The 13,004-nt window shown below is 38.9% G+C and overlaps 4 protein-coding genes across 6 annotated transcripts in view; 2 read left to right on the top strand and 2 right to left on the bottom strand.

Annotated features, from left to right (window-relative positions):
- On the bottom strand, positions 1-2,350 carry LOC108972346 (the record flags this gene model as incomplete). Its single annotated transcript, XM_018938888.1, is given in 4 exon segments — positions 1-719; positions 796-967; positions 1,067-2,052; positions 2,127-2,350. Coding segments are annotated over 4 exon segments (1,401 nt in total). The 5' UTR covers positions 2,253-2,350.
- Positions 2,351-2,654: 304 nt separating this feature from the next.
- LOC108972343 (probable elongator complex protein 3) lies at positions 2,655-4,928 on the top strand. The gene is made up of 6 exons (XM_018938881.1): positions 2,655-2,769; positions 2,824-3,065; positions 3,132-3,779; positions 3,910-4,127; positions 4,231-4,597; positions 4,665-4,928. Exons 1-6 carry the CDS (start codon positions 2,748-2,750, stop codon positions 4,839-4,841), a joined length of 1,674 nt encoding a protein of 557 aa, XP_018794426.1. The 5' UTR covers positions 2,655-2,747; the 3' UTR covers positions 4,842-4,928.
- Positions 4,929-4,985: 57 nt separating this feature from the next.
- LOC108972348 (solute carrier family 17 member 9) lies at positions 4,986-7,103 on the bottom strand. The gene is made up of 6 exons (XM_018938889.1): positions 6,738-7,103; positions 6,502-6,673; positions 6,213-6,428; positions 5,544-6,153; positions 5,180-5,467; positions 4,986-5,109 (listed from the first exon to the last, which is right to left on the bottom strand). The coding sequence occupies exons 1-5, from the start codon at positions 6,809-6,811 to the stop codon at positions 5,220-5,222; spliced, it is 1,320 nt and encodes a 439-aa protein (XP_018794434.1). The 5' UTR covers positions 6,812-7,103; the 3' UTR covers positions 4,986-5,109; positions 5,180-5,219.
- The window catches only part of LOC108972344, a 22,996-nt gene continuing 16,339 nt past the window's right edge, over positions 6,348-13,004 (top strand). The window contains exon 1 of one of the 3 annotated variants that reach the window (XM_018938884.1): positions 6,348-6,445. The gene's annotated coding sequence lies outside the window, so the exon portion shown is untranslated. Of the gene's footprint in view, positions 6,446-12,759; positions 12,913-13,004 lie in introns of those variants that run through there. The other 2 variants (XM_018938882.1, XM_018938883.1) reach the window with 2 other exon arrangements.

The following is a 13,004-nucleotide window of genomic DNA, read 5'->3' as shown; positions in this document are numbered from 1 at the left end:
TGCATGAAAATCCTAACCTCAAAAAAATCACCCGATATTTATAAATTGTTAGCAATAGTTTACACATGTGCATACAAATTTACGTTACATTATTAAATACTTATATATATATATATCTTTTTTTGGTTATAATATATAATGCGTTACTAAATATTAATATAGTGCGCAAAAGTTATATGGTGGTTTTGCTTTTTGTTAGCTGGTAAAAATTCTAGGCGTATTTATTGCTAATTTAATTAATCGAGTCAGTAGTAATTTGTTATAAATAATTATACAACAAATAAGTAAGAGAAATTCTGAAAAAATTTGATTTGTTTTATGAAGAAAATCAGTTTCCAAAATCCAGTATAACTGTAGACTATTTTCGAGGCGGTCATTTTTGTCATGTATGCAGTTACGGATATACGGCACAACCAAAGATAGAACATATGTATGTGCACATGTGTGTATGTACATATATTGTAATAAATAAATAAACTAAATTGAAGGAATTCATTGTGCTCAAAATAAATAAATTTAAACAATTCATAAATGCTGCATAACTAGCAACTCAATAGCTTGGTATGCTTAGCAAAATTAAATAATATTTAATGTATGCCCACTTAAGAGGGTGGCATTAACTCAAACATTGCATACTGCCAAGTCCACGAGCGTGCCAAATTCTCAAAACGTGCACGATTGTGTTCATACATGTAGCCAAGTTCCGGTTCCATGCATACCTGTTAAGAGGAAATTTAATATATTACAGTTATATTATTTATTTATAATAATTTTATAAATTATAATATTACATACCTCTGTATATGGATCTGTGAGCAAACTTTGTACTGACAACAGAATTTTGGAAACATTCAGCGCTAGCGACCAGTTATGTTGAAAAATATCAATGCCCACATCACCATRGCGTGACACGTTAGGATGTAGTATTTTTGTTAGAAAGCGTACAGTGGGTGGTATCATCGGATAACTACACAATAGTGGAGTTAAAACAGAAAAAAAAAAAGTTGAAATAAAAACAAAAAACGTTCATTAAAAAGAAAAAATATTAATATATACCACAACTTACCGTTCAGGGAAGAATATGTACAGAAAGAACTTGCCACCTTCATAAGGACTGCCAGCCGGACCCAAAATGCTTGCTTGCCAATATGTATTTTGTTTATCAAGCGGTATCGCATCAATGCCCTCTGTTGCATGGCTATTCAATTGATGCGCATCGTTGCGTAGGAAGTTCATACGTATCGCATTTTGACGTGCGCGTGGTGGCGACTTCAATGCCATCTGCAGCAAGCATGTACGACAGAAACAYGAATTCATTAATGCACTATATAATTTCAGCCAATTGGGCACATCAACAATGCACTGAAAGAGTGGCCAGCGCTCTTTCAAGTAACGCATCCACATCATTTGTGATGTGTTCTGCTCCAAAATGCTGCGCCATTGTTTACACACTTCACTCGCCTTCCACATGGACATGTCGTCCAGATAGGAGAATATGATTACCATAATTTCAACAGGCAACATTAGTATATTGTTTGGTGCTGCCACCGGCGCCACAATTTCACCTGCATTTGCACGTCTTTCACTTAATAATTCAAGAAAATCAGGCAATGAACGTGGCGCCAACGGACGTGGACGATGTATCGGCAGCAACACCATATTTTCACGTTCACCCTCGCGTTCTAGTGAACGTCGCGGTTCATTAACTGCTGCTAACGGTGCCACATTGTCAACCTGCATTTCATGTGCAGCGTTGACAGGTGCATTRCGCACGACTGCGTCTAGCATACCGACACCTTCTTCGTCGTCCACATCATCTTCGACAACGTCGTCGACATCATCCTCGTCATCTTCGTCCTCATCTTCGTCGACTTCTTGTTTGTCTTTAAATGGTGGCTCATCATTGCCAGAGTCCTCGTYATCTGAAATTGTAGTCTCCAACTCTTCTTCAGCAGCTTGTGTATTATAAAGAAAAGCGTGGCAAGTGCCACAAAGTGGCTCATCAAAATTTGGTCCATAGTAACCATTACAAACCCAACAAGCGCTGCTACACTATAAGCATTGTGGCAAAAAAAAATGTATATTATTAAACAACGTTTTTTATTAATCATTTTTATATGGCGTACGGAAAATGAAAAAGTCTCCTCTTCCGCTGCTTCTTCCAACTCCTCGTCGTCGTCATTGTCGCTTTCATTAAGCTGTTCCAACATCTTTTGTTGTTCTAATTGCTGCTTTGAGAGGCACGTCGCCATTATAAACACAACTTGTTTTTCGGTATTTTAAATAATTGGTTGATTCYTGACGATAAAATATACAACAACCGCACAGAAAACAAACTTTTGCGACTGGTGTCAGCTGTTAATGGTACAGGGTTGTAATTTAAGCGTTTGAATAAGAGCAGTGCTAAAAAGAAAATCGAGAAGTTTTTCTTTTAATTTTCTTTTGATTAATTCTAATTTTTTGGCAATACTTTTACGYTTCGTAATAAAAAATGTAACAAAACGTTTAATAATATTTATTAWTAAAATAACGATAAAGATCCCATACGAATCATTTACGGTAGTTAGCAACTCAATATAATAGAATTTTGACCGGTTGAGAGTGTTTGGCAACTCACCGTGGARCATGTGTGTAATTTGACATTACTGCTTGTTTTCTTTATGTGATATGCAATTAAAAATTGTGTGGTTGAAAACCAAGTAAAATTTATTCATAATTTATCTATTATTAATTATATTAATACCGCAATGAAGCCAAAAAAGAAGTTGGGTAAGTAGTCCAATAATTTTCTCAAAATTCTTACCGTCTTTGATTGTTTTTCAGGAGTTGGTTTGAGCCGCGAGGAACGCAGTGTCATAGTCATAGGTGAAATCATACAGGAATTGTTGAAAGCACATGAAGAGAAAAAAGATGTAAATTTGAATCGTCTCAAAGCACGGATTTCCTCAAAATATRGCTTGGAAAGTTCACCACGACTAGTAGACATCATTGCCGCTGTTCCCCAAGAGGCAAAGAAAATCTTGCTGCCAAAACTACGCGCTAAACCTATACGTACAGCCAGTGGTGTAAGTTATTAGAGACTCGTTTTATATACGAAAAGTTTACAAATAAGTTATATATATTATTTATAGATCGCTGTAGTAGCCGTCATGTGCAAGCCGCATCGCTGTCCTCACATTAATATGACCGGTAACATTTGTGTATACTGTCCCGGCGGACCCGATAGTGATTTTGAATATTCAACTCAATCATATACCGGTTATGAGCCAACATCTATGCGTGCCATACGTGCACGTTATAATCCTTTCTTACAAACGCGTCATCGTGTTGAGCAATTGAAGCAGCTTGGACATTCTGTAGATAAAGTGGAATTTATTGTAATGGGCGGCACATTTATGAGTTTGGATGAAAAGTATCGCAACGACTTTATAATGAAACTGCATGATGCGCTCAGTGGACACACCAGTCGTGATCTTAAGGAAGCTGTACGTTATTCAGAGATTTCACACACTAAATGCATTGGTATTACCATTGAAACGCGTCCGGATTATTGTCTTAAGCGTCATATTACCGATATGTTGAATTACGGTTGCACACGTTTGGAAATTGGCGTACAATCTGTGTATGAGGATGTAGCACGCGATACAAATCGTGGCCACACCGTAAAGGCAGTGTGTGAAAGTTTCAAATTGGGCAAGGATTCGGGTTATAAAATTGTGGCGCATATGATGCCCGATCTGCCAAATGTAGACTTTGAACGTGATCTGGAGCAGTTTATTGTGAGTGCATTTATTTATTTATTTTTTCTTTTGATTTTTTTAATTTAATTTTTTTTTTAATTACAATTTTTTTTTAATTAAAATTTGTTTTTTTTTTTTAACAATTGTATTTGTATTTATTTATATTTAGGAGTACTTTGAAAATCCAGCCTTCCGCTCAGATGGCTTAAAAATTTACCCAACACTGGTTATACGCGGCACCGGTCTCTATGAGTTGTGGAAGACGGGYCGCTATAAGTCGTATCCACCATCGATGCTGGTAGATCTAGTGGCAAAGATATTGGCTTTGGTGCCGCCATGGACGCGCGTCTATCGTGTACAACGCGACATACCAATGCCGCTTGTGAGGTAAGCTAAATAATCAATAACAAATAACTAGAGACAACGATTAAATGTGTAATTCTGTCRGCACAACAATAACAAAAACATTAAATTTATATAAATTTTACAGTTCCGGTGTGGAGCACGGCAATTTGCGTGAATTAGCGCTAGCGCGTATGAAGGATTGGGGTACTGAGTGCCGTGACGTGCGCACACGTGAAGTTGGTATACAAGAAATACACAATAAAGTGCGCCCTTATGAAATCGAATTGATACGCCGTGACTAYTATGCTAACGGTGGCTGGGAGACTTTCCTCTCATACGAAGATCCAGAACAGGATATACTTGTGGGTTTGTTGCGCCTGCGCAAATGTTCACCAGATACGTTCCAAAGAGAATTAACTGAGGTGGGACAATGTTCTATAGTGCGYGAATTGCATGTCTATGGCTCGGTGGTGCCCGTAAGTTCAAGAGATCCCACTAAGTTTCAGCATCAGGTTAGTAAAAAATTTTTGAATATTAATATTAAATTTATTATAAATATTGCTGGGCATCTTTGTTTAGGGTTTTGGCATGTTGTTGATGGAAGAGGCAGAACGTATAGCAAAGGAGGAGCATGGTAGCGTGAAGTTGGCTGTTATTTCTGGTGTGGGAACACGCGCTTATTATCGTAAACTGGGCTATGAATTAGACGGCCCTTATATGTCTAAATTGTTGCCGGATGAGGAATGGATTGTGTAATTGTCTTTATTATTTTTCAGTTACTTGTCTCAAAAGACGTTAAATTTGCTAAAAACATTTTTTAATAAAGTGCTACCAAACAAACTAGTGATTGCGTTATTTTCTTCTTATTTTTTATATTTTGCATATCACGCTTAAATATTTTAAATATGTGCTACTTATAAATATATTTTTCTTACAGAAATTGTAAACCACAAGAACAAATAAATAAAATGATTACAAGGAACTACCAAAAGCCGTTCATCAAGTCGAATGAGTGTGGTGTACTCTAAAAATAAGTATGTACAAATATATTTGGAATTAATATAAATAGTCAGTACTGCGAAATGTGTGCATGCCTAGAGGGTGTGTAGAGAAGAGAATTGCACGCAACAAAAATCACACGATAGCCTCAGCCGAGCCAAAAACCATGAACACTGTCCAGCCAACTAAATTAATAGCTGCCGCAGTGCTGAAAACGATTGGCCAACTTTGTGTTATCTCCAAAATATGTCCAGCGAGGTAGACACCTAAAAATCCAGGCACGGCGCCGACAGTATTCATCAAACCAAAAACACTGCCGGAATGCGAGGGCGCCAAATCCTGAGGATTCACAGTGACAGCATTATTGTGGAAGCCAGTGCCGCCTACAAACCAAAAAAAATATACAAAACAAAAAAGTGTGTACAAAAAAGAATTACAATTAACGAACAACTGACTTACCAATTATAACGGTCATGCAAATGAGTGCTGTGTGAAAATCGCTTGTGCGCGCCATAATGAATAGCGCCAGATTCTGTGAKGCAAAACAGCAGCTTTGTATGATCTTACGCACCGCCGAAGTAGACCACTCGCGTGCCAATAAACGTCCGGTTAAATAGCGTGCGAATAACGTGCATGGCGGCAAAGCAAGCCATGGTATCATATTCACCACCCACACTTTGGCATGTGGGAATCCATCATGAAAATATGTGGGTAGCCATGAAAGCAGCACGAAAAAGCAATTCATYTCACAGGCATGCGTTAGCACACAAGCCCAGAATGAGAGCTTTCTAAAATAACGCAGCCACGGCACATTGTCCGGTATTTGCTTATTGGCACACAGGCGCGACGGCACCGATACGTTGATAATGCGGCCACGTTCACCTGCCATTGTATAGTAGCGCAGCATTAATGCCCAGGATATGCCCAAAAACCCAATTACGCGAAATACATAYGGCCAGCCGAAGTAATCTAGCACAAATGAGCCCAGACTGCCGGTCAGGAGTGTGCCCAGCGCTGAGCCGGCGGTGAGTAGACCAAAGAAACTTGTGCGTTCATCTGAGCAAAGATTCTAAAAACAAAAATTATGGATATAGCACAAATTTGACTATGAAAAAGTCGTACGCTTACTTGACTCGTGAGGCTAATCATGCTTGGAAAGTGCACACCTTGGAATGCGCCATTTATAATACGTATAGTAACAATAAACGGAATGGAATATGCTTTAATCGCCGTTGAACTCCATATAATATTTGGCATCAAGAATGTAATCAACGACCAGCCAATGGCAGCGAAAAGTATAACACGTTGACCACCAAAACGATCACTAAAATAACCGCCCACCACCTGTAAACAACAATTAGGTAAGTCGAGTTAAAGTTTTATTTTTTTCTAAATATTATTTGCATGTGCAAAACACCTGTGTCAATGTGTAACCCCAAAAGAATGAACTGAGCACAGTACCCGAGTCGGTTTTGCTCCATTTTTGTTCTGCTGCAACAGCGGGTATTAGTAAAGGCATTGACGTGCGTGTAGAATACAGCATTAAAGTGCCTGTGATGAGTGTGAGGAACCATACGCGTTTTTCATGGCTGTGAATATGAGATATTGTGCAAATTTACTGTAAGATTTTAAAGAAGTAGGTTGTGCACGTACCGTGTCCATGAATTTTGACTGTCTACAAGTTCTCCTCGCAAAAGCGAATATTTAAGTTTCTCATCCATACTCATTTTTATGCTTATTTGTTTTGTTTTTTGTTTTTTCTTTATGCTGCACTTGTGCGTTGTTTTKGTTTATTCAGTCGTAACTAATAATCCACGTAGTAAAACTTTTCTACCTTCCGTACACTTCTATAATCATTTCCTTAGCAATATATTTAAATCTCATATRTTCAATACTTTTGCAGTTACACGTTATCTTATCTGTGCGCCTCCATTGAAAATAATATTCTTTCTATCTWTTTTCTATTGAATTATTTTTCTATTAAAGATAAACGCCACGAAAAACTATTATTTGTACCGGACCACCACTCAAGTAAAACAAATACAATAAGCAATCAGCTGTGTGTTTGATGTGTTCACGGTGAGTGGAAAAGCAGGTATTCACAATGGTTATAAATTCATTTGTACTTATACCCACTGCCTGTGTCTAGGGTATTAAAGCACTTTGGTTAGATTTATTTTTTCTGTTGAATCCTATTGCTAGTGAACAACTGAACGAGCTCGTCTACTACTTGCACTGTGGCCAGCCCCTCGAAGTACCAAGACGAATCTTACTCTGGCCCACAGTGGTTTCAGGTATCTTAGAACGCAGTAAAGCCTCTATCCATCTGCTAGATGTGTATAAGAGACAGGTGTTAGTGGATCTGCCTGTTCTGTACGCGCGCTGACTTTCGTTACGATTTTCAGCGTTTTCGATTCGATTAAGGTTGTCCACAATATTTTCCATCCCTTTTAGGATGAAGGATGGGAGACTAATTGGTCTGAATCCTATTTATCGTGGGAATGGAGATTACCTTCTATATATTATACGCCCCCGCAAGGCTATCGCTCATCAGCCCTAGAAGGTGTGGCAAGAGATCTTGCATACCATCCTGGTGACTTATAGTTCGAGAAGGAGGCCAGTTCCCACTTGATTGAATCTGCAGTGAACATATTCCTTGCAGTCATCCAATCCAAGCRATTTGGCCTATATGCGACCATTGATGGAAATAGGTTAACGCGAACCATCTCCGGGAAGTGCGCTTKCAARAGTGTCACTGCCCTGTCCTCTGCRCTGGTCGTATAGGTCTCATACTGTCTTTTAAAGAATAATGCAGTGTCCGCCTTGGCTCTAGACAAAGCCTTGTGCAGTTTGGTTGTCCCAGGGGTCGAGGAGAYATTCTGACAGAATTTCCTGAAACTGTTTGTTGTTAGGTGCTGCTTATATTSCTCCAAGTTGCCCGTGCGCTTGRCTTTATTGTAAAGCCTGCGAACTGATTGCCTGAGCATTGAAGGTTTACAGGACCACCATGAACAGGTTTGTTTCCTGGTGATCGCCTTTAGTAGAAAGAAAGCGCAGTGATAGGTGTCYATTATAAACTGGTTTGTCGCAGCCAGCCTTCCCTACAGTCCAGCTACGGTGGACGCACTATCTACCTGCATCACTCTGTTTATATTTTGCCCAGTTCATACTTCGAGGGAGTCGAATCGGTGGACGGTCCCTAACATTTACCTTTAGCGCAAATCGCATGATCTTTGATCTTTGATCTGACATTGGGGGTTCTGGCAACATCCGCCATTAGGAGATTAAACTCGTCATGTATTCATTGCTTAAGGTCAAGGACATCCCATTCCCTGAATTGGTACATCGAATCGCAAGATTTTGAAAAAGTGGGCRTGASTTYTCCCCTTATAGTTTTGGCTCCATTCGAGCTTTACCACCCAAATTTATGCAGGACATATAATTTAGACACCTCTTGTGATAACATGAAAATAGATAAAATCGGATGATAACCACACCCACTCTATATAAATTAATGACTAGAGTTTAACATCCAAGATGGCATAAGGGAGATTTATTGGAACCTGTGCCAAAATTGATCCCATCGAGCCCACCGCCCATATTTAGACGTATGTACATCCATTTTTCAGGAATTTCATTAAATTCGGTATATAATATTATCCTGACATTCCTACATTTCAGAGCAAAAATACAAGACAAAACCACRCCTACTTTCCATATAACACAATTTTTAATTCAATCTGATTCATTCACTTGCTAGTATACAAATCTAGAACCAATCAATGTAAAACTTTCCACAAATAGATCCCTTAAGATATTTCATCTTACTCGAAAAAAATTTCGAAGTCGAACTAGATTCAAGAAYTCAGACACCAAATCATGTGGACCTCAGTTAGGTTTAGTAGGGTTAGGTGGACAGGTATATGAAGTGCTTTGTGAAKTCATAGAAAATAATAACTCCTGCGTTCGGACTTATAAATTAGGAAATACAAATTTGCACAGACATTTAATTTCTGCTCCCGCCTGTTCGGTGGTCTCCCACACGCGGGACAGTCTATAATGAAGTGTTGTGTTGTTTCCACCTCAGCTTCTTCCAAACAGCTTCTGCAAACGGCGTCTGGTAAGATTCGCAACTTTACAGCATGGACGCTGATGGCCCAGCGCTGGCCAAGCTTCCGCGAAGCACAACTATGGATGCTCACTTCTCTGAAGGAGGCTGCACTACGGAKCAGTAAATCTACTACTACTAAATACTTTAATGGCTGCAACCGCGGCTTGGAAGACACTGCAATAGTCAGGAAGTCTGAAGCCGGAGATGACAGAGAAGTCCTGACAGTGATTTCCTCCACCAACCTTTCCCAAAAACATTGACCCAACCGYAAAGAAGCCTCTCCCTGCTCTTCCACTCCAACGGTCTGGATATGGGCAGAGAAAGAGCCGCCAGAGTTTGGTTTGGCATGATCTAAATGATTAGGTATGAAGSCAAAGTGTGTGAGTACATSCGARCGTTTATATCCACGTTAKTTTAAGAACCCAGATTCTTTGAGTGTAATAACCACTTTCGCGGTCATATACCTTCCGGCGATATCTCAGTGATTATGACTGATTTTTTGTCGAAAATATCGTTCAGCCTGTGAGATATTTTATTGAAATTAGTATGACTGCATGTCAAAAACAGGTTGAATCGGATGAATATTTCCCTTAACGCCCCATTATGGGTTTCCCAAAATTAACCCAATATATCATTTTAAAAGTTTAAAATAAAATACCCAAAAGTAATTTATTTGACCGAGAAAATATTACATGTCTTCTCTTTATAAATAGATAGATTCCATCTTCATACTCTAGCATATCCTTATTCTATCAAATTCCGYTATTAGTTAAATTTAAAATCAAACTGTATTCTAAAGACTTTGAATAATTCGAGCTACTTCCACAATTTTTCAACTAATAATTAACGCCTCAGCTGCCTTACGTCAATTTCCGTTCTTCAGTCGATATTCATCTTAGCACCAGGTTTTATGGTGTTGAAAACCATGCGATGATCACGTATGATGTGAGGTTTACACAAACACTTTATGCTCTGATTACACTTTCCACTTGGCATTCATTATATGAAATGAAGGGTATCAAAACTAATAGAAAATCTTATAAAATTTTTATGAGTATTCCATAATTGCCATTGAAGTATAGATCTAGTATAGATTAGTGTTAGAATTTAAAATATGCTACTTTAAAACAGACCGCAGATCGAAAAAATAAGATTTCTGATATAAAAATGTGGGATAACGTAGCTTAGGTGCGATTAAGGGCGTACGTCAAATTACGATTTGATCAAAAGAACCGATGCTGTTTTCCCAAATAATTCCGTAGTAAGCTATACAGTTTTCMGCGCATGAAAGTTTTTAGACAATCGATATATGTAAGGTTAATCTGGTAGGSCAATAAGCCACACATAGACCAGTTTGGTCCTTTGCGATACCAGTTGCTCTTTAACGAATTTTAACAGACTCTGCTGCCTCACTATCGATACCTCCTCCAGTGTACCATACTGTGGGGACCCCAGATGCTTACAGCGTAGTCTTGCCAATGCGGGACAAGTGCACAAGAGGTGCTCCATTATTTGTTTGGTGCCCTGCTCTAGCCATTTCCTGCAATCTTCTCGATCTTCCTATTAAGTCTTTACGATGGGAGCAAAGAACTTAATATACGAAGAATTTCTAAAACTCGTWACTTCTACTAAACACTCACTAATTCAGCCGAAAACTAAATTTAAATTGCCGAAAAATATAATTAAAGGAAACAGCTTCGAGCAGCCTGAGGAAACATGCACTTCAGTCCATTTAACGSCTCATAGACGCCAGAATTTTAACACTAAAATTAAATAAAATTTAATTACCGAAACATAATCAATAATGGTGATGTAGCTGGTAAAATTTTTATTACAATTGATGAATATTTTATGAGCGAGTAGCGGTAATTAAAAATAGCGGAACGACTGATTACTTCTCTATAAAATCAACATGCCACAACATATTGGCTGAAAAACGCCGCGGGAAACACTCATGGATCAACTGCATCCAGTGATTCGCCACAAAATGCATACACAGTAGTGGGGGGAATATTMGCAGTCATGCTTGGATAGGCAAAATGGCTTTTCGAAATCGATTGGGTTGGCTGCGCTCCGGTCAAGTTCTTTTTAGACCCTGTTGTAAAGGCTAAAAACAGAGAGAGCGCGAATATTTATGGAAGTTTTGGAATACTTCAACGAATATTTGTGTCAATAATTTCTAATAAAAATAGAAATTATGGCCATCAAAATTTTACTGGTCCTTGATTCGATGCTATTTATTATGCATCATCTCGATTGAGTAACAATAACCTCTGTGAGATTATCTGCTATTTAAAAATATTTCATAAAACCCATAAGGCCATACTAAACGAACTAACCCATTCTTAGTCGTATATCGTAGAGATTTCATGTCAAATTTAGCAGTTTAAATTACTAATCCTGCAATTTATCGATCTACATTTTTCCTCCTAGATCTTTCTCTATCCCGCGCTCCTCCAGCGTGTTTTCATTGTTGTCGATCGGGTTTCGCTTCCTACTCCCTGATCCATCTTCCCGAACCTTTCGTATAATATATCCGACTTACTTATGTTCAGGATAGTKTTGGMTACCATCGTCCTTGCCGGAGTTGGTGACAGCAGCCAATGAGTGCCACGATTAAATACTTYYTRGCTATCGCTGACAGTCACCACCGCCCTGGACGTAGGGGRTATCTSCCGCCCGGGTCTGACGATTAGTTTTTTAGTGTCTTCCTTTTTCCTTGGTCGTTGAGTCGGACCTGCTGTTTCGCTTCCTGCAGACYCCTACCTTTGGGCAGCAATTCCTTCCTTAATCCTTTTTGCGAATCTTGGATCCGTGGATTTTARTTAATTTTTGTTTCCATTGCCAATATTCTGATCGACAGTGTRCTAATCATACTCCCTTTAACATATTTGTTTATTTATATTGTTTGGCCCTCAAGCATGAGAAGCATTTCGCTTGAAGCATGCCTAGCAAGATGCAGAGAATGGTAGGGGGAAGAGTGTGAAAGCACATGCCAGCAAGATGTACTTCCATACTCGACTTTACTTGCTCATAAATAGATTATAGGCATGGATCTTGCATCTACAGCTACACATACTACTACATCTGTGTGTATGTTTGTACATATGTATGCACATGGCTACAAAAAAACTGCAGCATCYCTATTTTTATGAATTATGCCCACACGAACGATCAATGAAGATCATCGCTAAGCTGATAGCGAGCAAACACAGCAGCCCGCTAATCCCACTCTCACCCACACGACGCTTCACCAACAACAACTCTATTCGCACACACACATACAAAATTGTGTGTGGTGTGTTCTCAAGCGTAACATGTGCAGGCTTTCTGCAGTTACAATTAATCAAAAAGATTTTCCTGCATTTATAATTTTTTCCTGCCTTAKAGAAATAAGCAACCACACAGATGCAACGATCTAATGCAACGATCTAAGTGCAATACTGTCTCTGCTTGCTGAGCGCATGCTGCGTGCGCTCTGCCAACTCTCATCGTTTGGGCTCTGTCGTGAAAGTCAGCTGGCTCCWAAATATTGCGCTGTTAAACTCAAAATCCATTCGTTTGTCGAACCTCGTGCTGGAAAGTCAACCAAGTTGGCGGTGTGATTAATTGCCGCAGTCTGTTAGTGTTAGCAGCTAGATCCTATTTAAGTGTAAGATCTGTAACTGTGCACAAGTTAATCTAGCGTCACTTTGTCGAATWTATAACGGATTCTCGGTGAGCATTAAAGTGCAGCGTCAACATTTTCATTGATGAGGAGTCGTTTTGAGTTCAGAAAAAATAATAAATTGATAAAAATAAAAGAATAT

This window comes from Bactrocera latifrons, unplaced genomic scaffold (assembly GCF_001853355.1).
Source record: "Bactrocera latifrons isolate USDA-ARS-PBARC rearing strain unplaced genomic scaffold, ASM185335v1 scaffold_397, whole genome shotgun sequence".
Lineage (NCBI taxonomy): Eukaryota > Metazoa > Arthropoda > Insecta > Diptera > Tephritidae > Bactrocera > Bactrocera latifrons.
This window is presented reverse-complemented; position numbering and strand designations above follow the sequence as displayed.